At 46.0% G+C, this 27754-nt stretch overlaps 1 protein-coding gene across 20 annotated transcripts in view; it reads left to right on the top strand.

The window, feature by feature from the left end:
• The window catches only part of KALRN (kalirin RhoGEF kinase), a 661801-nt gene that overhangs the window by 278197 nt on the left and 355850 nt on the right, over window positions 1–27754 (top strand). For all 20 annotated transcript variants that reach the window (XR_014303322.1, XM_082700868.1, XM_082700867.1 and 17 more), the window contains exons 7-9: window positions 4329–4520; window positions 7538–7669; window positions 10794–11024. Coding sequence is in view for 19 of the 20 variants with exons in the window: in XM_082700868.1 (XP_082556994.1) it covers window positions 4329–4520; window positions 7538–7669; window positions 10794–11024 (555 nt within the window). In the remaining variant the exon portion in view is untranslated. The remainder of the gene's footprint in view (window positions 1–4328; window positions 4521–7537; window positions 7670–10793; window positions 11025–27754) is intronic.

The following is a 27754-nucleotide window of genomic DNA, read 5'->3' as shown; positions in this document are numbered from 1 at the left end:
TTGCAGACCTCTCCTTGCTGAACCTTGAGCGCACAGAACAATCTTTTATTTTTTTATTTTTAAAGATTATATTTATTTATTTGACAGAGAGAGAGAGAACACAAATATAGCAGCAGGGAGAGGGATAAGCAGACTCCTCACTGAGCAGGGAGCCGGATGCAGGACTCAATCCCAGGACCCCAGGATCATGACCTGAGCTGAAGGCAGACACTTAACCGAATGAGCCACCTGGGAACCCCCAGAGCAGTCTTTTAAAAGCATTAAATAAATAAATATATATATTAATTAAATAAAAGCATAAATCAGATCATGTTGCTCTTTGGTTTAAAACTTCCCTGTTGCACATGGACACTTGAAATCTTTGAGTTACCCTTGTTTCTTCAGTTTATGCCTTTCCTTCTCCATAGAAGAGGGCTTGGGGAGGAGAAAAGATTTAGTCAGTATTCCCTTATTCAGCACTGAAGATAAGACAGAAGAGGGGCAGCAGGGTGGCTCAGTCGGTTGGGCCTCCTGCTCTAGGTTTAGGGTCAAGTTGTGATCTCGGGGTTGTAGGATAGAGCCCCATGTCTGGTTCTGTGATAGGCATGGAACCTGCTTAGGATTCTTTCTCCCTGACTCTGCCGCTCTGCCACTTCCTCTCTTTCTCTTAAATAAATAAATAATAAAGATAGAAGAAAACTGTGACTTCCTAAGTTTTTTCTACATTCCTTCTGAAACTGACCTTGCTTATTCAAATAGAATGTCTAAGATTACTTAGTTCAAGATTGTCCTTTTAAGGATAAAGAATCTGAGGCACAGGGGAGGCAGGTGACATCTTAGGTGAGTGTTAAAGCTGGACCAGAATAACTCTTGTGTCCCAGCTCCTGGCGAAGTGACTTTGGTGCCTCTGACTGATGGACAGCTCTGCAGATGGAAAGGCATTTTAGGCTGACAAGGAAGCATAGCAGGGCCAGATTGAAGGGCGTGGAGGAGGCACCTGGTAGGGAATGGAGAGGTCGTAAAGAATGAAAATATCTATTCCTGTTGGCCACATCTCCAGGACAAACATGACTCCAAATGCTCCTTAATGGATGCCTAAACAGTGACACAGAAGAACCACAGGGATGGGTTGACCAAAGGCCATGACATGTCATTTATGCATAATGACTAAGCACCCCTGTTTATTCGCTCTTAACTCAGCTCTTTAACCTTATTCTTTTCTTTTAAGTCATTGGAGACCTTCTCTACCATTCCTCTCCTTTCTTTTGGTTTTTGGCTGCTGTTTAGAATCTAGCTATGCATTTGTCTAAGATTCTAGGCCCAAGGAAGAAGAAGAAGGTGATGATGATGAACCTGGGCCACATGACTTGCCTGCAGTATTTTGGTATTTTGAAAGGAGGCTATAGGGAAGAAGAATGAGCAAATTCATGAGTCAACATTCTATTTATCCCTCTATTGTGAGGACTACTCCCTCTACTTCTTTTGTGAAGCATAATCATTTGTTAGTTTTAGTAAGACATTTCTCTGCCCACTGATAAGGAAACAAAAAGGCATTTACTGTGCTAGTCTCTAGAATGTGAAATGTAAGCTGTGGTCTTTTGTTTGTTTGTTTGTTTTTCGCTTTCATTTGTGATCACAGGCTTCAGGGTTGAAGAGGGCCTTGGAGGAGGGCCAGCCTCACCACCCCCTTCTGTGCAGGAAGCCCCTTCCCAACATCACCGCTGGTGGTTCTGAGCCCTTTCCTCTGCACCCCCGCAGCGAGCTGCCTCCGCCTCTGTAGAAACACTTACTTCATTTTGCTCTAAATTGCAGTTATTTGAGGACTTCTCTTGTCTCAGCTGTGAGCCCCTGAGGGCAGAAATCCTGCCTCATTCCTCTTTGATCTCCTACAGCCCCCATCACAGAGCCTGGCCAACTCTCCATAAATATTTGAATGAGTGACAAAGTGTTAACAGCCTCCAGAGGCAGCCACAGTTAGACATCTCTATGAGCTAGAAGGTTCTTCCTAAAAGCAGAAGTGTGCCTCCCTCTGTTCTCTGTGGGGAGCGAATGTAAAGAGGCAGTGATGACAATGGGCCGGGCATCCATAGGATGTCCAGGACAGACCCTGGGAGAAGCTAGTGCCCAGCTCTTATTAGTTTCCTTGCTTTCCATCTGGCCAAAGCACACAAAGACTTTCCCAGGACAGGAAAACCCAATAACACTAGATAAATCTGGATACATTGGGGTGGGGAAGAAGGCTTTCAGGATTTGAATCCAGTTTGGAAGGACAGCTCTATGACACACTGTCAATGTCATACCTGCATCTCCTCAGCCAGCCCTGAAGGTCAAAGGCAGGTGGCTCCCATAGAAACTGATAGCTTCCTGTATTTTTCTGCCCATGGTCACTCTGACCTGGGAGATGTGCTTGGCCTATGTGTAGGTCAGGCTGGAAATGGAGTTACTCCAAAGAACCCTCAACCATGAGCAATCAGACTTGGTGCATAAATTCCCCAGATATACCTCACCTCCCAGTGAGACAGCCTGAACTTGTTCTACACAGTTGCTTAAAAAGATTTCAGGAGGGATAACTCTAATTGCTTGTAGAACTAACCCATTAATAAATACATCCTTTATTCATTTTCTTTCCTTTTTTTTTCTTTGACTTGCCCTCTCCCTCACCTTGCTTTCTGCAGTCACTTCCAAATAAGTCATCCAACCCAAATTCTTGTCTCAAGGTCTGCTTTGGAGGCGACCCAAACTAAGACAAGTACACAAGCAGGAAATTTGGGGGAATCCAAATGTCATTCCCTTAGAAGACAAAACTACTAAAATCGGTACTTTTTTTTTCCTCTCTCTCTCTTTTTTTTCCAAGTACAGAGTTGGTTTTTCTGTCAGTTCTATAAATAGAGCTTAATTTTAAGTAGAATCTGTGTCCTAACTCAGAAAACAAGGCTGATAATGATTCCTCAATCTTTGAAGGATAGTTATTTCAAATAACAAGAGTAGTATTCTAGTTCTGTTAAGGAAATGTACTGCATCAGAAAGGTCTTAGGCCAGACTAAAGAAAGAGATTACACACGGGGATCATTAGACATCAGAATGAATTTGTGTTTGAGCACTACACTTAACCTTTTAAACTTCTACAGAGACCTTTTAAATGAACAGAGACCTTATCAACTTAGCTCAGGTTTGGGATGGAGGGCTTGAGGACAGGGACAGTTAAGATGAATAGGGAACATGAAGGAGGAGGGGAAGGAAAATAAAGAACCTTCATTTACCTGATATTAATGAACTACTCCTGATCTCATAATAGAAACAGGAGAAAAAACCATTGCTGAAAAATATTTCTTGTCAGTGGAGAAGATTTGCAACAAAGAACAAAGGTGCACAAGCAACTCACCGCCCTAGTCCTTCTTCAGGCAGACATTGTGTGATTCAGAAAATCTCCCTGTGGATGCCACAATATTACTTGATTGTTTTGACACCTCAGACAATTAATAGGAGGTAGCAGTTAAAAATGATCATGCTCGCTACTGTCTTATGTTTGTGGGGTTTTTCTTTTGCCTTGTTCCTTCCTGGAGGGTTTTCTGTTGGCCTGGTAGGAAACAGCACACATGGTCATGAATTTTTAATTGGCAATCAAAGATGGGAATGATTGTAAACAAAACACATGATGAGAGAAGTCAGCAGGGCCAGGAGAGCCTTACAAGATGCTTTTTGGGGATAACCCACAGATGCCTTGTTGGAGTTAGGTAGGGAAATATCTCAAAGTCTAGTAAGGATAAGAAAGGGTTCCACCATTTTGGTTTGTTTTTAAATTTAATTTGAATTCCATTAGCCAACATACAGTACATCATTATTTTCAGATGTGGACTTTTAGCATGGAAGAATATTCTTTTTTGTTTGTTTTTTCTTAAAAGATTTATTTATATATTTTAGAAAGAGAGATAGAGGCAGGGGAAGAGCAGAGGGAGAGGGAGAGAGAATCTGAAGCAGACTCCCCGTGGAGCGTGGAGCCCATTGTAGGGCTTGATCCTGGGACCCTCTGAGATCATGACCTGAGCCAAAATCAAGAGTTGGATGCTTAACCAATTGGGCCACCCCAGGTGCCCAGGATGTAAAATTTAAAAGGATCTAGTACATACAGAGCACATAACATAGCATACCTACCCAATAATAATTATTATTGGAAGAATGTTCTTCCAATATGCTCTCTTCATTTGCTGTCTTCATTTAAATCTTGACTGATGGCTGAACTTTCTGTTCTGAGTAGCTTCCTTCCCCAAATACTCACTCACCCCCAAAAGTGCTCAGTGGGTGTCATTCTAGCTCGCCCCACTAAGTGCTCCCCCTCCTCTGCTTCCCAGAACGCCTATGTCAACATCAACCGCATCATGTCCGTGGCTTCCCGCCTCTCTGAGGCTGGTCATTATGCATCGCAGCAAATCAAGCAGATTTCCACCCAGCTGGACCAGGAGTGGAAGAGCTTTGCGGCTGCCTTGGATGAACGCAGCACCATCCTCGCCATGTCTGCAGTGTTCCACCAGAAGGCTGAGCAGGTGAGGCCAAGGGAGAGGCTGTGGGGGCTGTTGGTTGGAAGGGTGGGAACACAAGCGCTGTTTGTGTAGAGAGCCCCTCCTCTCTCCCGGAAACAATCAAGACCCTGCTGAGTCATTGCAGCGGTAACCTGTGTTCTACCACCTTCCTCACAAGGACACATTGGTCACTCCAGGTGGCTTTGCTTAACATCCCAACAAGAAGGGACTTAGAGCTGTTTACATTCTGTTTGGTAGTTTATGGTTGTGTGTGTGAATGTGTGCATGTGTGCTGACCACATTCCCAGAGCGTACACAGAAGGGGTGAATCTAGATACTGATCATTGAGTGCTGAGAGCAGGGGGAAATTAATCTTACATGAAGCATTGCTATGGATAGTGATAATGTAATAATTACACAGTGGATAAAAATAATAAGTATTTGTTTCTATTTACTTACTTGCATTGGTCAGTGACATTACTCTCCCATTTCACAGAGAAGAGAATGGCAGCTCAGAGAGATTAATGACCTGCCCAGGAACCGGCAGTGTGTTGGAGCTGGCTCTAAGCAGCCTACGGAGAGCCAAATGTCAAATGTTCTGGAAATTTGTGAACCGGTTATTAAACATAGCCATTACTTAAAACTAAATTGTATAAATTTACAGTAAATATATTAAAAACAAAGGTAATAGAGACTCAAAACTCGTCACTCTTGGTTACTTTACTACATTTTAGTATTACTTATGTTCTGTGTGTGTACACACACACACACACACACATATGCTGGTGTTTAAGCATTTACTAATACACCACTGTGAAGAATCACACAATCCATGAATAGCTGGGATTTCACCTGAGATGTGTCTAACATTAAAGCTTGTAGTTTTAACCTCTAAATTCCTTTCTTTGTATGACATTTGGGTAGGGTACAGATGGTGGAGAGGCCTAGATGAGGTAATACCTTAAATCTCTCCCTGCATTGGGCCCACCTAACACAGAAGGCGGCATGGGGTAATTGAAAGAGTCTAAGCTCTGTGGCCAGGCACATGTAGCTTCCAAGCATTAACTCGGGCAAATCACCTCACCATTTTTGGCTTGTTTTCTCATCTCTAATGCAAGATAATCCTAAATCTCACAGAGCTAATATAAGAATTAGAGATGGAACATGTAAGGCGCTTATTGTGCTTTTTAAATGCTAGACATTACTACTGTATTTATGCAACATATTATCCTGGTATGTTTATATTTCCCTCACCTGTGTGAGGTGAGGGAGAAATCCTGAGACCTTCCCAAGGACTGAAATACTTGTGTCATAATTCAGGGGCAGCCCCACACATTGAAAGGGATCTAGACCTTTTTTTCTCTTTTTTTTAACGATCATGGTGGTAATGACTGATAATGACTAGTTCATGCCCAGGCCCAGGAGAGCATTCATGTCAAATCTCCAGCTCTCTCTTCAACCCTACCACTTGCACATTTTGTTCAAAGTTTGTCCAGATTGGCAAGGGAGACTCAGTGCTTCCCTTCCTGTATCCCTGCCTTTCTCTCCTTGAGCTGACCATTTTGTGTGGTCTGCTGTAGGATTCTTAGAATACTCTTTTAGAGTATTACAGAGAAATCCAAAGGGCCTTGGAGAGGTGCTTCTGGCATGGTCGACAGACGAACGTCAAGTTGCTTTCAGGTTCCTCCATGAAATGGTTGTTGGAGGAGCAAAGAAGCTGCTGAGATGGCTGAGATGTTAGCAAGCATATGCAGTCTGAGGCTGGATGGCACCCAGCACGCTTCCAGAATTGTTAAGAGCTGGCCTCATGGCATAAGAACATCTAGAATGAAAAACTCCCCAGGACAGCCACCAGGCCAAGGCCTGTGAGCTGACAGACACCGGACTGGAACTCCAGGGGTGCGGAAAGCTCGATGCCCGACCCGGGAGTGATGGGCGGAGTCAGTGTCTAGCTGATGTTGCTTGGCTTAGACTGCTTTGGATCAGAAGCAATTTTATTTGTATCTATTTTTTAATGCAATTTCCTCAGGTAGTACCAGTCCTCCAGGGAAAATCATAAACCATGCTTCCTTTTAGCTTGGGGAGAAAAAACAAACACACACCAAACAACAGATTTGAGGCTATTTTTTCAAGGCTATTATCCGTTCATTTAGGCAGCTCTTTATTGTCCTCATATGGGCTGTTCTGGGCAACGAGATAAAAAGGTATTTAGGCAATTAATTTAAATGGAGCTGTGCACCCAGGCAAGAGGAATCACAGACAGAACCATTCCAGACTGTTAGGTGAAGAATTATCTGCATTTTGGAGGTATGTTTTTCCACCCAATAAATCTGAGTGATTTCAGTTAGCTCACCTTTTGTGCATGGAGACCCAGGGTGTTCCACAGTTGTTAATTTTAATTTTTAAATAATTTGCTTTCTGTCGAGATCTTTATCTCTCTATCACATCCCAAGAACCAGTGCCACCATTGTCATGGCGCTGTTTGTCCCCCTCAGCTGTCCCTCCCCTCCCACAGCCTGAAGCATACTGACCCAACAGTGGGAAGCTCGGAGAGCATTCATTTCCATCCCCTGTGGGAGTGGCCTCTGCAAGTTTCTTGGGGTACCTGATGGCTTTGTAGGATGTTCTCTGTTCCTCCTCACAACCCATTGTCCACATGGAGAAGCATCCCATTTTACCTGGCATGCAACCTCTCCCGTGTGCCTGTGAGTGTGCACAGGATGAGAAACTCTGAGGTGTACATGTAAGATAGCGAGCTGTCCGCACACATTGTAGTCAGTGTGTGGGTACAGCCTGTTGAACACACAGGTGGCTGGCACCCCAACGGTTTCACAAAAGTCATTCTTGTTTGTGGAAACCACACTTTCTACAAAGGTGCTGTGTCTGGCTTCTTTCATGGGGTTGATGTTTGTAGAATTAAAGAGAAAGACTCCACCCTCTGCATTGGCCTCTGAGGCTCCCAGAGGTCCTGATGCTTCTTCCCAAGGTCCATCGCCTGCCCCCAGTGCTCCCGCACTGACACAGCTGCTATGTCCTTCCAGTTCCTGTCGGGAGTGGACGCCTGGTGCAAGATGTGCAGTGAGGGAGGCCTGCCCTCCGAGATGCAGGACCTGGAGCTGGCCATCCACCACCACCAGTCCTTGTATGAGCAGGTGACCCAGGCCTACACAGAGGTGAGGACCTTGCAGGACACGCGGGGGTCGTGGGATGTGTGGATGTGGGTTAGCAACAAGAGCACTGACCTGTACCTTGTGTAATAGCCTGGGTAGGACAAAGAAGAAAGACGTCATCTCTTTCCCCTTTGAGACATCTTTAAGATCCTTGAGCTATGAATAATGAGATCTCCAGCCAGGAAGCAGAGACAATGCAGCCTTCAGTGGGCTCCACCTGCAGCACACGGGCCTGTGTGTGCATGTGCATGCACATACACCTCTCTCACCCTATGCGTGAAGATCAGACTCTCTACCCTGGGACACAAATATGAGGAAGCAAGGCTGTGCTCCTCAGGGTGCTTTCTGGCTGGTGGGCAGGTGTATACACACCAGGCCTGCCACCTCTTTAATGAAGAGGCTTGTCAACAAATACCCATTTTCTTACCAGAAAGTACAGAGGAGAACTCACCATGGGGTGGAGAGAAGTGTTTGCAGGAGTGAGAAGCTTCCAGGGAAGTGAAGGACAAGTTAAAAGACTAAGTCTGGGTGCATGGTTCAAGTGCGGGGTGTGGGGGGTCTTTTGCTTTCCAAGGAAAAGGAAGGGGGCTTATGGGTGCATCTTTGTGGACATACACAAGTGAGTGAGTTGACTAACTGGTGTGAATTCTGGGGGAGAGGCTGAGGGCCATAAAGAGATGAGCTAATTAAGGAAGCTGAATGAGGAGGGGAAAGTGAATTCACATCTGGCCCATACGGCAAAGAGAGTTGGAGCTGTGTTTCTCCAAGTTGTTTCTGGGACTACCTGCCTCAGACTTGTTCCTGTGCTCTGCCTCAGACTGCGTCAGAATGTGAAGAAGTAGGACCTGAAACCTATATTTTAGTTAATGTTACCCTGGGGAAATCTGACGCACACATGCTGAAGTCAAAGAACCAAGGGCTTCTGGGTTAGAGTAAAGGTTTTTGCCACAGTCAAAGCGGAAGTTTGACTTTTAACCCCCTGCTTATTGGCGTGACTTCAGGCAAGTTACCTAGGTACTCTAAGCCTCACATTCTTATGTGAAATAAGGGTGATAACACTTGCCTATAGTTGGAAGAGTTACAAAGATAGTGCCCATGTAATGTCCATGGCCCCATGCCTGACAGTAATTAGGGCTGAAAAAAAAAATGGTATCGTGTTTTGGTATTAGACGAGGCACTGGGGAGGACTTGTGGGCCAGATCTGATCTCATCAGCTTTGATCCAAATGGCCCAAGGCTTTCTCTTAGAAAAGAACTGTGGGTCAAGAATGCCCATGGGTCAAGAATTTCTAAATTTACTCCTCGTAGGATATGAACATAGAGCGTACAAGTGAGATTCATATCAGGCTTACATGTTTCACACTTGGCAGGGGGGTGTTTGTGTCAGAGAGTGACACGATATATCTCCCTGAGTTTTCTCAGGCCCCAGCACTGGAGGACACAGACACTCCCTCCAAGCCCACGTCAGAGGTCAGTGGGCTGTCCCCTGCCTCCCTGTCCCTGCACTTGCAGACTGAGGCAGAGAGCTAGAGCTCTGTTGACTTGGATTTTAGGACTTGGCCTTCATCTTTAACCACCCTGGACCTGGACATAGCACGGTGCCAAAGAGCCCATCTGCTCAGAGTTCCCTGAGTAGAGCTCTCCTGGGTTTGGCCACAGGCTATTTGTCTTACTCATATCTCTGGAGGGTGTTACCTTTGTATCACTGCTCTTCGCCTCCCCTGGCAGTGCATTTCTGGAGGCTGGCATGTGGGTAGAGGTGGTCATCTAGCCAGCTGTATGCTTCCAGCCAGGCTTCCTCTCCTGTCTCAGCTACAGTACTCTCTGCCTAGTATTCCTCTTAGTCACCTGCCCTCCTAGCCCCACACCGTTTCGGTTGCCCCATGAACAGGTGGTAACAGATGCCAGTGTGTTGCCGAACCCTCAGCAAGCTATCATCAGACGTGAGGGTGGGGTGGAGGGAGGCTGGAGCCCAGCAAACAGCTCCTCATTCATCATTATAAGGCAGGAGGTAGGAGCACGCTTACTTCCCCACCTTGCTAGAAGGGAAAGACCTTTTCAACTCCAAACCAACTTTGATTTAATCATCAACCAATTCAATTTAGGGCCTTAAAATCCCTGGTCACCCCTGGTTTAAACTGAAAAGATGCATGGTCTACTGGGTCCTCAGACAGCACTGGAGAGCCACAGGTATTGATGAAATGATGTCTCTTTCCAGAAATATGGGTGCCTGTTATTGTACCCAGATTCCAATAAGGAATGACAGGGGCTGTCAGCCCCACAGGTCTCAACACTGAGGGTGGATGTTGGGGAGCATATGAGCATGCCTATTGGGTCTGTAGTCTTAGGGTCCCTCCCTTAACCCTGCATATTCTGGAAATACAGGGATATTACCACTCTCAGGAGAAATCAAAGAAGTTGTATAGAAGGAGTGCAAAAGAAGGGTAAATATAAAAGAAAATGAGGAGGAAATCAGGAAGACAGGAGAGAGAAATGGTGCTGCTAAAGATGCTGATGGTGAAAGCAGAATTCGGAGCCAGCCCTCCTGCCGGGCCCTATTCTGAACACTCCCCGTGTTAACTCACTCAGTCCTCACCACAACTCCGTGAGGTTGTCCCCTTTCTATCCCTATTTTACAGACAAGGAAACTGAGGCCCAGAGAAGTTAAGTAACTTGCCTCCAGTCACACATTAAGATGTTCAGAGCTAGGTCGAGGAGATGAAGAAGAAAGAGGGAGAGAGGTTTATGGCATTAACTTACATTTTGCTTCATTTCTGAACTGAAGTTCTGCCACTTGACCTACCCAGTGAATCAGTCAAAAGATGTACCACATGCGATGCCCCAGGCTCTGTTCTGAGTGCTGGGGACTGAGGATCAAGGCAGAGGGAGTCCCTACCCAGTGCAAGGGTGGGGAAAGACTGACTGAGCAGCCCCTGTCCCAGGATTCGGGTGCTCTGCCCTTCCCCAGGCTGCAGGCTGAGCACTGGGCCTCTCTGGCTGGTGCATGCCTCCAGTGTCCTGGGATTCTGGGTCCCCGCAAGGGAGTCCCCGAGCCAGCCAACCCTCCCCAACGCCCTGGGCCCCTGCCGGCTCCTAGCTTCCCTCGATTTGACTTCTCCCTCTTGCAGGTCAGCCAGGATGGCAAAGCCCTGCTGGATGTGCTGCAGCGGCCCCTGAGCCCTGGGAACTCTGAGTCCCTCACGGCCACAGCCAACTACTCCAAGGCAGTGCACCAGGTGCTGGACGTGGTACATGAGGTGCTGCACCACCAGCGGCGGCTCGAGAGCATCTGGCAGCACCGCAAGGTGCGGCTCCACCAGCGGCTGCAGCTCTGCGTCTTCCAGCAGGATGTGCAGCAGGTAATGCCTCCCCCGCCCCCCCCCACACATGGCATGCATCCCAGACATGCAGACAGCCTGAGGCCCTGACCCTAAGGCCCTGACCTGGGGGGATCAGGTCTGGGAACCCCTGCTGCCTGGGGGAAGGGGGTCATTTAGCCCCAGCTGCCCCCCACCCCACCCTACACGTACCCTCTGGACTTCTTGCCTAAGTAGCCCTCCTCCTATGGGCCGGCGACCTCTCTGGGGTGGGAAAGGGGAGACAGAGCACTTCCTTCTAGTTGCATGGCTGGTTTTCTTTGTGGGAGAGTATGACCCTCACTCGGGCAGGAGCTTTCTAGATGAGTCCAGGGTAGGGGTACGGGGGGGTGGTATTTGAGCACCGTCAAGAGTTGGACCACGCACAATGAGCTCACTTCTCCATCAAGGATGCTTGTGGTCTGCTGAAGCTGGGGTGTGGTTGGGGTACAGGACCTTCAGGGGATTCTTTGGCCAGGTCTTACTTGGCAAACGAGATTGAAAACATGGGCTCTTAATGATTAGAGGTTATTTCTGGCTTAATCTGTCTTTTTGCATTATTACACCAGTCATAGCTTTTCCCTTTACTGTGAATGATAAAGAAATGGTTATGTTTTAACCATGAAAGGAAAGCCTTGCCATGAATACTCTTTTGAATGAAATAGCCCATACTTTTCCCCTCATACTTTCTCTGTCTCTTTGGGGACCCCTGGGAGCTTTACTCTGGTATGGGTATTCTGGGGCATGGAGAGCTGGTTGGGAGCCAGAGACCGAAGGCAAGGGTGACAGGCAAGGGTGGAGGCACTCAAGCTGTCAGACCTTATTGTGGCCAGCACATAATTTCAAGTTTGTACATATAAAGTAACATTTCACACTCCTCTACCCTCTGTGGACTCGGCCAGTTGTAATCAAAAAGTGTATTGAAATACACAGGGAATATAAGAGCCAGAGGGACATGTCTTTGGAGTGTGGTCCCCTTCGCAGCTGCTGTTGGGAGGGGCCCCAGTGTGGGGTGCCCTGAGACAGAGGGAGGGGGAAGGGAGAGCAGGGTATCCTGTCACTGGCTGTGACACCCTCTGGAACCCTTTCACTGGGCAACCAGTCCTGGGAGTACACAGACCTTTAGGAGCATTTCCAAGTCTTGGGCTGCCCAGCTTTGTTGCAGGCACCCCTGCTGCCCCAGGCTGGGGCAAGTGACTGAGACATCAGAGGCAACACCTGAGCCTCAGGAGAGGGGCTCAGGGCACATTAAGGCATTTATGTGCTGGTCCCGGCTCCCAAACTCTTGTGGGGCCTGCCAGGAATGGACAAGGAAATGAATCAGTTGCCTACTCGTGCCATCTGGAACTCTCCAGATAAATACATCATCCCAGGGCAGAAGGGAGCACGGAGTCCATCTGTGATTGAGACGGAGTGAGGTGCCAGCCTCCAGAGGCACACACGGGCCTGTGACTATTTCAGGGAATATGGAATGACTCATGGAGGGAACCCGGCTGCAGGTTGTACCGTGTCCTTGGTATGCTCCTTGCCCTCCCAATTGTTCTGTGGCTGTTGCCCCAGGTGGGCACTGGAGAGAGGGCAGAGGGGCTGCGAGAGGGGTGGGCAAAAGGCCTCTGTGACATCCAGACTTTTCTGTGGCCACCACGACATCCACACAGAAGCAGAAGCTAGGAAGAAAAAATAGTAAAAGCTACAGCTGGGGCCATTCTGTGTCATGCTCTTATAAATGAGAATATTTCCTGGGTGGTGAACATTGAGGAGGGTATGTGCTATGGTGAGTGCTGTGAAGTGTTTAAGCCTGATGAATCACAGACCTGTATCCCTGGGGCAAATAACACATTGTATGTTAATTAAAAAATGAGAGTATTTCTGGAATTGAGATGCTATCAATTCATCTCCACCATACCAATGATATTGTTGGCACTGAGTAAAAAGCAAGTAGAAGGTTATGAGGTTGATGTGATGGGTTCATCCCTAGGATGGTAATTCCATTGTTCTGTTCTGGATGTGTGACTCTCACTTCTGGAACATAACTTCATTCCCCCGTTGTCCCAGACAGGCTCCCACTCCCAGTGTCAGTGACACTGGCCCAGAGGAGCACAGGCGAGTGTGGAGAAGCAAGGGCTGCCAAATCCACTGGTGGGTCTCCAGTGCTTGGCTTATTCCTAGTCAGTCATTGATGCCCAGCAGGTGTCTGAGCTGGTGCGTCAGAGGTCTTCTGGACATGAGGCACTCTACAGTTAGGGTGAAAGACTTGGACTTGGCTCTCCCGACTCCCGGAAACATTATATACTTATCATCTTTATTTTGCATGTTTCATCTCATCGATTCTCTATCTCCTAAAGAGTAGAAACCATGGCTGCTGCTTCTCCGTGCACTTCCCAACTCTTGGCTCCATCTTCCATGAAGCTGGAATTCTCATTATATTTGCTGACTTGAGCTGGAATTATGATCAGAAGACCTCCAGTTCCTGTATCTGTGGGGTGGACACCGTTGACACCCTACCCCCATGGCTTGTGTGGTAATGGCTCATGTGTAGTTGTAGTCTGCCTTCAGGGATGCTGATGGGAACGTCTCGTGGCTCCCAGGTATTTACAGACAAGGTGGAGGATACAGGGACACGGCCTCGGGGCTCATGAAGTCTGCTGGCGCTCATCAGTTCTTCGGAAAGCTCTGTCTTCTGCCGTGGGCCTGGAACCGCACTATGTGATGCTCTGGCAAGATGCCTGGTTCATTAGAACAAGACATCCACATGTGAAACTATAAAGAACAGTTCAAGCAGAATGTGCCATCAGTATGCAGGGCGGTAGAGTAGTGATGGAACAGTTGTAGGCCGAAGCACAAGAAGTCAGAGTTGGGGTCTGGAGGGAGGAGAGAATCAACTGATATGTATGGTCTGGGCCCAAGATTCTTGAGCACATTCAGGGTCCAGAGGTGTTGACTCAGCAGCCTCAGTGGAGAGCTAGTGAGCAACCGTCCGTGGCTGGAATACAGGATTCTGCCTAGGAACACTGGCTCTGCGGTAAGACACCTGTGCATATGTGAAGTGTGTGAACCTGGTGATTCACAGACCTGTACCCCTGGGGATAAAAATATATGTTTATAAAAAATAAAAAATTAAAAAAAAAAAAAGACACCTGTGCATAAATCCTGTTACCAAGTCTTGGCTGCAGGACTGGGCAAGGGATTCCATCTCTGGTGCTTCTGGAATGATCATAGTACCTATCCCAGTGGACTGAATGAGAGACCAGGACAAGGCTCAGCACCTTGGCGGCCTAGCAGAAAGGGAGGCCTCCATTAGTGTGGTTTGGTTCAGCAGCCCCATCCTCTGAGTGGGACTTGGGCGCCCCCTGGTGCTCGTGCTGTTGGGACCCCAGCATGATTCTCCTGTTTGGAAAATAGTGACTGCTTTGGGGGTCTGCCAAGTTCTGTTTCATTCAGTGATCAAACCTCAGAGCTGTCAGAGACCTGAAAGACCATCTAATCTAACCTACACTATGCTGGAAGAACTTGAGGTCTAGAGATGTGAAATAACGTGGCCACGACCATGCAGCTCGTTAATGTAGTGCCTGGACTGGAAATGGAGCCTTCTGGCTCCCAGTCCAGGTAGCCTAGAGAAAAGACACACAAGAGAGGAGCCAGGTAGACAGAGAAGGAGAGCAGGGAGAGAGATAGGAAGCATACACGCATGCTTCCATAGAGAGGGGAAAGACAGACTGGCACGTGCACATAGCCCAAATCAGGGAAAGGAGGGAGACAGATAGCCAACTGGGACAGAGGAAGGAAGGGAGAGAGATTTGAAGATGGAGAGCAGAGAAACTGACATCTTGGGATGGGAGGAGAAAGAGAAAGAGGTAGGAGAGGGAGGGACAGAAGGCAAAGAGACAGGAATGCCAGCTGGTTGAGGGAGAGGGCAGGACAGGCCTCTGCCTGCCTGCCTGCCGGCTTGCTGCGTAGTCAATTCCGCGCATGGTTTTTGCCCAAGGAGGAATATTTTGCCCATTAAGGGCCCAAAGCAGAGTAAAGCAAGAAGATGAAAACCAAGGATAGACACGAGTGACAAAGAGATACCATTGAAACCTCTGCGGTCAGAATTGGCCTGGCACATCACCCTTGTGGCTGTTCTCCCTTGATTCAATCCCAACAAATGTGCTCAAGTTTCTCTTCCCTGCTGGGCTTAAAGGCAATGGAAATCAGTCTCTAAGGATCAAACTGGAACAGGGGCTCATGGAGCAGCAGAAAGTGTGGATGGGGCACACCTGCTTTTGTATCACTAGCGGAATAATTTTCAGTGCTATTGTTTTTCCTATTTAGAATGGGTTAGCACCAAGCAAGAGCCAAACAGCGCACCCCATGACAACATCAGCCTATCTCCACTTCTGTCTCTTATCTTCCCCTAACTCCTGTGTGTTCCTAGAATGTGAGGGACCGCTTCCTAGCCCAGATAACCTGACTTCGTACTGAGAAGAAGAAGGAGTAGGTAGACTCTTGATCTTTCTTACAGATATGGTTTCCATTCCATTTTTTCCCTAGCTAGAGTAATGGTTTTTTGAATACTCTCTGCAGGCCATCTTGTTTTGCCTTCTTCCTCTCTTTTTATCTTCTCCCCCTGTTTTTTACAAGAACAAACTGATGAAATGTTTTAGTACACCTCCTGGATGCAAGGCCCTGTGCTGGGAGTTAGGTCCCTCACTTGAGAGAAGACATATGCACCAAAGGATGAATGAATGGCATACAGCTGTCCGGGTTCAGAGCCAAAGAAGCAAAATAACAATGGGCCAGTAGAGTCAAAGCAGGGAATGTTCCTTTTGGTTGGAGTGGGATGGCAGTGGTTCTTGGAGCTCAGGCAGAGGAAATAGAGTTGGTGTTCCCAGGGAAGGCCGGGAAGCAGAGGACTAAGCGACAGCCAGGGGACAGGGAAGGAGGAGTCTAACTGGATGCCCACTCTGGGCAGAGCAGTGGGGGGAGGTAAGGCAGGAAGGGTGAGGAGTGGTCTTGGTGGTATGGATAGGACAGTGATGTTTAAGGCTCCAAGGCCCTTCCTTAAAAACAATGCCTTATAAGCAGTCTGGTCAGGTGAGCTAGGAAGGGGCAGTGATGGCAGAATTTCTCAGGCTCAATGACTTTCCCTTCTGAATGACTGTATTAATATTAAAGTCTATAGTTCCTGTCCTACAAATGAATCTCACCTGTTTCTATCAGTTTTTCTAAAGCCTCACATGGAGAATTACAGGTTTTACTATGTCAGCTCCTGCCTGCCAAAGAATATGTAAAAAGCGTTTGAGAGTAATTTTTTCAAACTGCAGAGATTCAGTCTTTTACTAGCTCCAGTGACTGTGCCCCCTTAATCATACTAAACCAGTCTGGACATTGTATGATCCAACTGACAGCTTTGCATAATAAAAGATGAGCGCTTTGGGTTGCACATGGAATGATTAGTTAAAGAAAAGTGACCAGAATGATGATGGGTCTAGAGATGAACCCTTTTTATAAGAAAGGATTAAAGCAAAGAAGGAGAGTGCTCTGGGTGTAGTCCCAGAGAGATCAGGAAACACATACAAGGGAGAACCACCTGCAAAATTTGAAATGCCAACAGCTTGCTTATTGGGTATGTGGCAGAGAGGATCCAAATATTAGAGAGAGGGTTGGATTCCAACTCTGAGATTTTGTTACTGGAATTAAACGTGCCTATAAAAGTTTCTGTGGTTCAAAGCTCAGAATTCATCATCTTTCTGAGTACCTATGATTGAACATCTAATCTCTTCACTTGCTTTTTCTTATTTAATCTTCCCTGGGAGGCAGGTGATAGTTTGGTTCCTATCTTACTGGTGAGAAAATTGAGGTATAGAAAGGTTAAAGAAACTTGCCTAAGGTCACGTAGCAGAGTGAGAATTCAAATGCAAGTCCATCTTACGTCTGGGTCCTGCTTTTAGCCTTTCTGCTATGCCATGGACATCACGCTAGGTGACGGGAATGCAGAAATATAGAACAATATTGCTCTGCCCTTGAGGGGTTTGTAAGTTAGTGATGGGATGTCATTGCTCAAAGGGCCCTGGTAGATTCCTTGGTCCCAGAGTATGAGACTTGCCCAAGGTCATGTAGCCCATAGCTGAGATTCATCCTCAAACTGCTTGTCCAATAAGACCCACAGGTGACAAAACAAGTGATACTCATACCCACTCTTCCCCATTAGTTGCATCATAATAAAATTGCCTTCTGTAGTCGTCTATCTCTGATACAGATTTCCCCAGAAAAGACATTACCTTCCTCATTTGTTTTTCACAATCTTAACTCAGAGTTGTTGATATTTTTCTTTGTAGAATGTGTCTTGAATCATATCCATTTGCCCATGCTAGTGTTTAGGAGTAGTACAGTTTTCAGGTAAGTTATTTCATGGTCATAATCCATCGAAATACATTCAAGTAGATGATAGGTGATTCTTTGGGCTGCGTGAACACCCAGAAAGAAAGCAGGGTTGAGGCTCAGCTGAACTGGGGGTGATAGGGAGGGGAGAGAGGGGAGAAAGCGTTCTGTGCATCAGTTGCTTTCTGATTGCAGTGAAGGTAAGGAAACTTCCTTAACGTTAGCATCTCTGATACTGCTGGTCTTGTAGGGAGCCTTCTATCACTCCGCTATAGGAGGCTGGCACTGTAGGGTCTGTTTCTGCCTTCTCCAAGTAATCCCTACCTAGAATTGGCAAGTTTGGGAAGTGAGCGCTAGAGGCCTGCCTCAGACATGCTCAGACCCTCCTGCCTATGAACTTCTTGGGTTTCTAGTACCCTTTGCACTCTATACTCTTTGCCCCAAACCTCTAACCCCGCATTCCTCTTTGCCCTACTTTCTGCCTTCCTTTCCACCCTTCCCTACCACAGTCTGTCCCTTGGTGCTTACTTTGATTTTCTGAGAGCAAACTCTTCTCTGATTGAAGAGTAGTCATTCCATGGTGAGCACCTTCTAAGGAAGGACCTCGGTGCCTCCATGAGGCTACTGGGGCCTGGGAGGAAGTGAGAGGAAGTTCCCTCCCAGGGGTCACTAAGCCTCAGGGCTTTCTTGATCCACAAACATTTTAAGTACTTTTAATGTCCTCAATACTTTTTCTCTTATTATGTTTTTTGTTTTTTTTAATTAAATTTATTTATTTTCAGCATAACAGTATTCATTATTTTTTCACCACACCCAGTGCTCCATGCAATCCATGCCCTCTATAATACCCACCACCTGGTACCCCCAACCTCCCACCCCCCCCCACTACTTCAAACCCCCCAGGTTGTTTTTCAGAGTCCATAGTCTCTCATGATTCACCTCCCCTTCCAATTTCCCTCAACTCCCTTCTCCTCTCCAACTCCCCATATCCTCCATGCTATTTGTTATGCTCCACAAATAAGTGAAACCATATGATAATTGACTCTTTCTGCTTGACTTATTTCACTCAAAATAATCTCTTCCAGTCCCGTCCATGTTGCTACAAAAGTTGGGTATTCTCTAATTATGTTAAAGATTGAGAAGACTACTCCCATCCAGGGTCACTTCTTTCTGATAACCCCTCTTCTCAACCTGTCCCTGACCTCAATACACTATTTCAGAAGCCTTGGATACCAGGCTAAAGAAGAAAAGACTCACATTGCGTCACCAGTGGGGAACTAATCAAAGATGTGAGCTGAGGAAACACACTCAGAGTGAAGGTCTGAGGTGATTTGGTGCAGGTAGAAAGTCAAGTTGGAGCAGGAAGCTCCTGGGAGCCACAGTATTCCTGTGGCCAGAGAGCGGGAACTAGGGAATGAGGCAAGGGTAAATTTGAGAAAACAAGGGAGGCATCAGGTGCAAATGTGGAACTACATTTTTCAAAGTGTGGTCCTTGAGCCCCTGCTAATCATCTGCTCAGGATGGGAAACTTGTTATAAGCACAGATTATCTAGCACTTTTTGATCCAGAATCTGTGAGTAAGGTGGTGTGTATCATCGGGGAGCAAGAATGTCCTGTCCCCTTCTTACGGGGGCAAGAACTGCTGTCTCCTCTTCTAGCTGAACTAAGGATCCAATTGATACAAGACAGATTAACAGGGCAAAATAAAATTTAGTAGGCATGCATATGGGGAATCCATAAAGACATGGAAATTCTGAAGACAGGCAAAATGAAGTATATATGTCATTCTGAATTAAGAAGGGGTTAGGGGCACCTGGGTGGCTCAGTGTTTTAAAGCCTCTGCCTTCCCCTCAGGTCATGATTCCAGGGTCCCTGGAATCAAGCCCTGCATCCGGCTCTCTGCTCAGCAGGGAGCCTGCTTTCTCCTCTCTCTCTGCCTGCCTCTCTGCCTACTTGTGATCTCTGTCTGTCTGTCAAATAAATAAATAAAATATTTCAAAAAAAAAAAAGACGAAGAAGAAGAAGAAGGGGTTAGAGGTCTGGGATTCCAGAGGAAGGGAATGCGCCTCATAGGGCCAGAAGAGCAGATGTTTGGTAATTAGATGTTTGCCCTGCCATACAGATGGGTTACTCAGATAAAATTTATCTTTGCTAATAACCCTTATTCTGGGAAAGACCTGCAATTTAGATTCTTCTGAGTAGTTAAGGGAGGATACAAATTTTCTCTTGAGGCCACAGGGGCTCAAGTGTCTTCAGCACAAAATAATCCACGTGCCAAAGTGGCACATTCCATGGGGCAGTGGGGGTGGTTTGTCCTGAACCTCGTCATCTATGTTTTAAAAAGAATCCCAGGTGATGCATAAGAACTTTAAAGTGGCAGAGTGGAGGCAGCTGAAACTTTGGGGCTTCGGGTGTCCAGGGCAGCTTCTCCCCAGCATTGATCTGTCAGGTGAAGGGACCACAATTCTCAGGAGAAGGAGAACTGACACCTGCTATTGAGTTTCAGCTGATGCTTCTTGGAAAAATGATGGCGTCTCCTGCTGTAGCAAGACATTTATTTTGATCATGATTGTACCAAAGAAGGGGCAGAAAATGACTTGCTGGTAATTGGGCATTTCAGGTAGCACCTACAAGCTCTCCAGGCTCAGGCAACGGGAGCGGGTGGTGCTGGCATTGTGTAAGCCACTCCTCTTCAGGACTAGCATTCACTGTGCTATTGCAGGAGAGAGAAATCATGCTGTGCTGAAGTGTCTTGAGTACGCTTACACACTGTGTGTACTGGAGCCTTTCACAGAACAAAACGTGTTGTAGACAGCTGATTGTGTGTGCGCTCTTTTTCACTGGTCTCAGGATAATGGCTTTCTGAGGAGCTAGGAGGCTGCGGGCTGGGGGAAGTTCCTGTGAGCGAGCGAGGAGTTCTTCAGTTCACAAAAACTTGTAGCTAGTTTGTGGATCAAACTATGACACAGGCTTAGTAACCTGTCTCAAAAAAGAGGATTGATTGGAGGGAGCCAGATGAGGGAATCAGAGAGTTGGGATTCTGATTCCGCATGTGTTCGTAAATTGTCTCCATTTCCCTTAATCACACAGGAAGTTCTCGGATCAGATGGGATGAGTTCATTCACTCATTCATTCAACAAATGCTCTCTAAGAGCCCAGCTGTGAACCAGACAAAGCCTTGTCCATGTGGAGATTACATTCAGGAGGTAGAAAGAAAATGCCACCACAAACACGTGGATATAGAATAAGTCATATAGTGATAGCCAGTAATGTCTGAGCAGAAAGCTGAAGGAATAAGCTGGGGGATGTGTTTAAGAAGAGGTTCCAGGCATGTGAAATGGGATCTAGGAAGTCCTTGACACCAGAAAGAGCTGGGGGCATTCCCAAAAATGGGTGAATGGCCAAAGCTGCTGTTGAATAGAGAGCAGGACAAAAGGGTAAGAAGTGTGAAGAAAAGGGTCCATATCAAAGCAGACCGTATAAGCTGTGAAGAGCATTTGGATTTTCTAAGTGTGGTAGGAAAAAATGGTACAGTTTTTAGTAAAGGGAATGTTGTGAATTGATTTATGTTTAAAGAAATAGGTCTGGCTAGGGCGCCTGGGTGGCTCAGTCAGTTAAGCGTCTGCTGTTGGCTCAGGTCATGATCTTGGGGTCCTAGGATCCAGCCCTGCTTTGGCTCTGTACTCAGTGGGAAGTCTGCTTCTCCTTTTCCTCCTTCTGCCCCTCCCCCTGCTCATGCTCTCTCTCGTGGGCTGTCTCTCTTTCAAATAAATAAATCTTTAAAAAATTTTTTTGAAAAGAATTAGGTTCAGCTAATGAGTGGATGGTAATGCCACGAGTCTAAGAAGAAGACCGTGGCGTTACCATCCACTCATTAGAGAGTGAGGGAGGAAAGATGGTGGCTTAGACTGGTTGTGGTTGTGGTGGAAACAGTGTACAAGAAAGGGTTAATAAAAAAGCGTCTCAGACTTGCAGCCAAGCGGTAGGGTGAGGTAACACAGAGGTGATGAGCCAACAGCCCTAGCCCAGAGTGGAGCAAAGAGCAAACCCTTCTGGGATAATCATCTCTTCCTCTGAGGAAGGGAGCTGCTATTCCTTCCATATAAAAAAATAATGAACTCTACATCAAAAACTAATCATGTACTGTATGGGGACTAGCACAACATAATAAAATAAAAAAAGATAGATTTAAAAATTAAGAAAATGAAAAATTTTTTTTAAATGAAATATTTGAGTTGAAGAAGACAGGGAGATGGTCTGATCTAGCATTTTCATTTGAGGTAGTGAGGTCCAGAGAGGAGCCAGGTCACAGCTGGTTAGGGGCAGAGCTGGGACCAGAGCCCAGGTTCCTCTTGGTCCCAGGGATGGTGTCTGTAAGTTATGCTGATCGTGATGGGGCCACAATTTATTGATGCTTTAGGAGCCCAAAGTAATTGTATATGTAGGTAGAGCTTAGATCTGAACTTAAAACTTCGAAGGTGGATATCTCTAAGTGCAGGGGCCTCCTGCATTGGTCTGAATGACCCTGTGGGTTTCCTATAACAATAAGATTCTACCCCATTAGCAGAGCCAAAAAAATCAAGAGTCCCAGGACAGCAGGCAGCTAGGCCCCCGATTTTCTCCCATTAACTCAGTTGCATTCATGGCCACTGTTCAGAAAAAAAAATATCAATGGTTCTCTTCAAAAGGACTTTTTCTCTTCCCCTTAGCAACTAGAAGAGACTGTCTCCTACCCTGAAAAGTACCCTGCCTTGACTGTGTGCTCCTTGGAATAAACACAATTAGATGAGGAAGACAGGGGGTGATTAGGGAATTATGTATAATGGCTGTTCCCACATCCGCTCAGGATGTGAGCTTCTCTCTTGGAAAAGACTGTTCTTGAAAAGGACTCATTTCTGATTGAGCAGTTGGGGCATGGGAAAGGAGAAAGAGCTTTATAAGTTGTTTTTTAAGACTGCTTGCCCACTGTAGTGGCCAGAGGTCCCCTCCCGAACGAAGTGGGACAGCTTCTCTCAAGATAGCGGGGCCAGTGCCTCAACCACATTTGTACTTGACCGCCCATGGGTATAAGGCTGTAAGCATTCGTTGGCTATCTCTTGCATGAACAATGCTGGCAGGGATGTGGGGGTGCAAAAGGACTGGTGGAAGGGGAGCATACAGTGGGGAAAACCCCACACTCCTTCTTAAGCCTGAGGACTAACCACCTGCCAAGTGGGGCAGTGGAGACACACAAGGGGAGAACTCCAGGTGCAGACTGAGAGAGGCTTTATGCCAGAGGGAAGAAGGGGAGCATGTAGCTGACACATTCACCCCAAAGCCGTGGGGATGAGCAGGAGTTGAGTGCCATTCAACACGTTGTAACAAACCATGCTGTGCTGTGAGTCTGGGAATCACAAGGAGGTCAGAGTCTAGTGGGAGAGACAAGCCTGGAGGCAGTAATTGTGGTTGGAACAGAATCAGAGGAGAGTGACACCACCCCACCCTGGGTGGGTTATTAAAGAGGAGTCTTTCCAGAACTAGTGATTTTGAGATGATGCTTAAAGGATGAGTAGGAAGGAGACCAGGAGGCAGAGATAGGGAGGAGGAAGAAGGTGGACATTTCAAGTGAAGTTGAAAGTAGTGAGAGCAGAACTCAGGAAGCAAGAATCAGTTTTGGGGTTGTTCACGAGTGAGGCGGGGACTCACTGGAGGTGAGGTTGAGAAGGGGTGAGGTGGCCACAGAAGACTTTGCATGTCAGGTTAAGGAACCTCCCCCCAACCAAAAAAACTACATCCCAGTGAAATGCCCCTTCAAGAATGCACAGATTAATTCCATTTAAGTCTAAGTTTGTGTTTTTCAAATGGATTTGGTGTCCCTATTTTGTTAATTTTAGGATCCAATATATTAACACCTTATAACTTATTTTTAAACCCGAGTGTATAAAATCGCTTTTTTGAAACTAAAGACACATCTTGCCAGAATCAGATTGACAACTATCACTGGGTGCTACTTCCCACTCAAGTTCACAGGCATAACTGTCATTTATCAGAACGAGAGCACAAGTATGAAAATGGAAAGAAAACAGAAGAATCTGTTATCTCTGTGCTGTCCCTCATAACTCATTTGCTTCTGCACCAGTGACCAGATCCTCCTTCTGCACAGTTATTCAAGCTGTGCCCCGGGGGGTCAGCCTTCCACCTGCCCCACTATGGCCCCCATACCTAACCTGGGGTGTTCTCTCCCCCAAATATTACCCACAGACACTGCCTTTGGGCTCATCTGAGCCACCATCGCCTCCTGTCAGGATTTCTGCAAAAACGTCCCATTTCCCCACCTCTACTCTTGCCTCCCTCTGATTCTCCACAAAGCAAAAGTAGTAACTTTTAAATTCAGGTCTTTCTTCTTGCACCAGCCCTTCAGTGGCCCTTAGGACAAGCCCTGGAATCTGACTGGGCACACCAGGGCTCAGCACGTCTGGTTCCTGCCCTCTCTGGGCTCTTTACCCACTTACCACTACTCAGGCCATGCTGATGTTTTTCCTTCCTAGCTTGGTTAAGTCCTCCTCTTGTTTAAGTCCTACTCAGTGCTCAGCTACATCCTCACTTCTTCAGAGAGGCCTTCCCTGATTGTTGGCCCTTTCCCCACTGCAACTGATGACCAATTGTATGATCTCCTGTGCAGTGCCTGTTCCCACCATAGACTAGGTTCCCAGAGTCAAGGCCCTGCCTGCCTTGTTTAATACTGCATCCTGGGCTGTTCTGGGGCCCAGCACTGGGGCACAATAAGACTAATAAGTATCTATCTGAATCAGGTGACATTCTCATCCCCCATGTGCTTCTTTGCTCCATGAAGAACCCGCAGGCACAAACTAAAAAGTAAAACCTTCTGTGTTGGAAACACTTGAAAACCAATTCAAAGCCATTCATGGGTATTACTAACTATCCTCCTGTCCTATCTTGACTAAAATTGATAATTGATTATTTTAAATAAAATTTTATAAATGAGAGAATTAAACAGGGGTAGCTAGTGTGGGGTGCCTTGGTGGGTGCATACAGTTCAGTAGGGTTCCAGGGATTTGGCTAGAAATGCAATTTAGTCTTCAACCAGTGATGTCCCAAGTCTGGGATGCACCAGAAACTGTGGGATAGCCTGCTTTCCAGTGCTGCATGTTAATTTGCAGGGTGTGATGTAATTATCAGACACTGTTAGTGTCATCTCAGAAAGCACATTTCTCTGGGGCAAAGCTAGATTGTACTCCCAGAACTGGGGGACATCGAATCATGGTCAAGAGAGCATGGGGTCTAAATGTGTGTCAGATAAGGCTGGCTCCAACTGAACTGTCCGACACAAAACGGCCAGAAATCATGGGGCGACTGGGTGGCTCAGTGGGTTAAGCCTCTGCCTTAGGCTCAGGTCATGATCTCAGGGTCCTGGGATTGAGCCCTGCATTGGGCTCTCTGCTCAGCAGGTAGCCTGCTTCCCCCTCTCTCTCTCTGCCTGCCTCTCTGCCTACTTGTGATTTCTCTCTCTCTCTCTCTGTCAAATAAATAAGTAAGATCTTTTTTAAAAAATGGTCAGAAATCAGCATTTTAAATAATACCTCCTATAGTGATTATGTTTCTCTATCCTCGGGTACTTTTTTAGTCTCTATGGATTATTAAAGTAATTTTGTTCACATGCTAAATTATTTGCCGTTTTATTTATTAAATTGATTTCCATGCTGTCTCTGCATCTTCACTGAGGTTGCTCATGGGTTCCCCACAGCTTCGGTTCTGATGACAGAAGCTAGACTAGATGGGGACAATGTAAAATCACAGAGCAATCAAATTTATGTTTAAGCTAATAAAAGTCTATCAAATATGAATAATAGATTTTTAAGAGGTTAAGGTAGAGTTAATTAAGTCAACTTAAGTGTCATTAACTGACAATGAATTGACATTTTAAAGAAAGCAAAAGAACTTAAATAGAACACAAATTGCTTTTTGAGAGAAGTTTACAAGTTGTGAAATTACCCCTGGGGAGTATAAAAGCTAACCGTTTGTGAACCAGTAGATGGAAAGCTTTCCTCTTAAACTCATTTGTTTTAGCATAACAAATTTTATTAAAACTAGAGATACAAAATGAAATGAAATAAAATAAACTCATTAAAACATTGCCAGACAAGCAGGTCACACTCAACTGCTCACACCTAAAAAAACAATTGTAATTTGAAAATCTGTCAAAAATTCTAAAGAAATCATCAAAAGCCACAAGACAGCTCTTTTATATATAAAAATTATCAAAATTGGGGTGCCTGGGTGGCTCAGTGGGTTGAGCCTCTGCCTTCAGCTCAGGTCAGGATGGAGCCCTGAATCGGGCTCTTTTCTCAGAGGGGAGCCTGTTTCCCCTCCCCCTCTGCCTGCCTCTCTGACTACTTATGATCTCTCTCTCTCTGTCAAATAAATAAAATCCTAAAAAAAATTATCAAAATTATCCATAAACTTCACTTCATGGGATTAACATAAGTTTAATATATAAAAATTATCAAAATTATCCATAAGCTTCACTTCATGGGATTAACAAAAGTTTAAATATGCATAAAGATTGTAAAACTGCACTTTCGATGGTATGTAAGACATGGAAAACTTTGTGACTAGAAATATTTCTTTTGACCTTGCGTGCTGTTGTGAAGATGAAACAGGCCTGTTTTACAATAGAAAATTGTGGGTTCACGTTGTGTCAAGTCAAGTAAAAATGCACTCTCCTGATTTTTGTTGTTATTGCTGAAATTCCCCCATACATAATTCTAGAAAGATGTGGGCTCTCCTTTCTTTGAAGAAAGGGATATTTAGATTTCCTTTCAGTGCTGCCTTTCAGTGTTTGCAAAAGGTAAAAACCCAGTTCATTTACTCCTGCAATTTCTTTTCTTAGACATGCCTCCAGAATATTAAAAATATATATTGCCAGAATTTGTTATAAAAAATATTTAAATCTCTACACCCAGTGTTTATATAGTCATTTTCTAAAAAGCCTTTCTTTTCTCCTTTTTAATGGGCAATTGTCTGACATTCCAGTTTCGTTAAACGGATGTTTGTTAAATCTCATTTTTATATTCTTGCGTACATTTCTCTGACCTAATATCCATCTTGTTGTAGGCCTTGTGGTAGTGTCACTAAGAGTGAAGGCTTCCATACCTTGTGCAATTGCAGGTGTAATTTATTTCAAATGTTAAAGAAAGTGAAGCCAAAGACTAGATTCTCTGGAGACAGAACTCCCATGCCTGTACTTCATGGGATTATTTGGTATATCTGCTTGCCATTGGGCAGTCTGTAGAAGAAACAGAGGAATGGACTAAAGCATCCTTTTATTTATTTTAAGAATTTATTTATTTATTTGAGAGAGAGAGAATGTGCACCATGCAAGAGTGGGGCGGTGGGGCAGAGGGAGACGAGAAGCAGACTCTCAGGACACTGAGATCATGACCTAAGCTGAAAGCAGGTGCCCAACCGATGGAGCACCCGGGGCCCCCCTTAAGCATGAAACAGGCCTGTTTCATCTACATCATTTTTTTCCAGAAAGTCCTTCTAGAACCTGAGAAGGCTAGCATATCATTAACCAAATGTTCAGGTTACGTCCAGAATAGCCAGAATAGAGTGGGCTCAGTGGTCTTGGCAGGATCTCTAGCAGGTGTGTGGCTGTACACTCTAACTGGTTTAATTGTGGCCACCTGCTTTACTGAGTGCCAACTCTGGGAGGCACATGTTTGCTGGGCCATCGGCGTGAATGCAAAACAGACATTAGAGGCTTTCATCCTCCCTCCATTTCAAGGCTTCTGCTAAGGGGTTTCTACTCCCCGTGTCCAGTGCCCCTGAGGACAACATATTTTCTCACCTTCTCAGCATCCCTTCCTTCATCCCTCTACTGCTCCAGCCACGTCTATTCCAGCTTCTCTAAATACCAAGGGAAATGTCCCAAGGCCAAATCACTCCATCTGAAACCTAGAAAAACATGGGGTCTCCCCTTTTTTTCCAGGAGAAACCATAGGTACTAAAGGCCTTAGGATGTAAGACCTTAATTTATTTGGTTGGGTGCCTGGGGCTGATTGGAGGAGAAGGGTGGAAGGAAGCCAGAAATAAGAGTTGTCCTGGTGACCACTCTCTGGAGCAGCCAGGTAGGGCCTAACTAGTGCCAACTTTCCTCTCAAGATTAGGAGAGTCCCAGGAGTGCAAGGAGGCAGGGTCCCTGTGAGCATTGCTGTGAGCATTTTTATGGGGAAGTAAGGGATGAGTAAGCTGTCAGGGCCTAGGAATTTCCCTGAACTGACACTGCCTCGTTTTCTGCCCGTGTGCCTGACTTTATTTGGGTCACTTACTCCAAGCAGGTTAGTGAGGGGCTTAAACTGTGACTGACA

This window comes from Mustela nivalis, assembly GCF_964662115.1.
Source record: "Mustela nivalis genome assembly, chromosome: 1".
NCBI lineage: Eukaryota > Metazoa > Chordata > Mammalia > Carnivora > Mustelidae > Mustela > Mustela nivalis.
The sequence above is the reverse complement of the archived record's forward strand: the minus strand, read 5'-3'. Positions and strand labels throughout refer to the sequence as shown.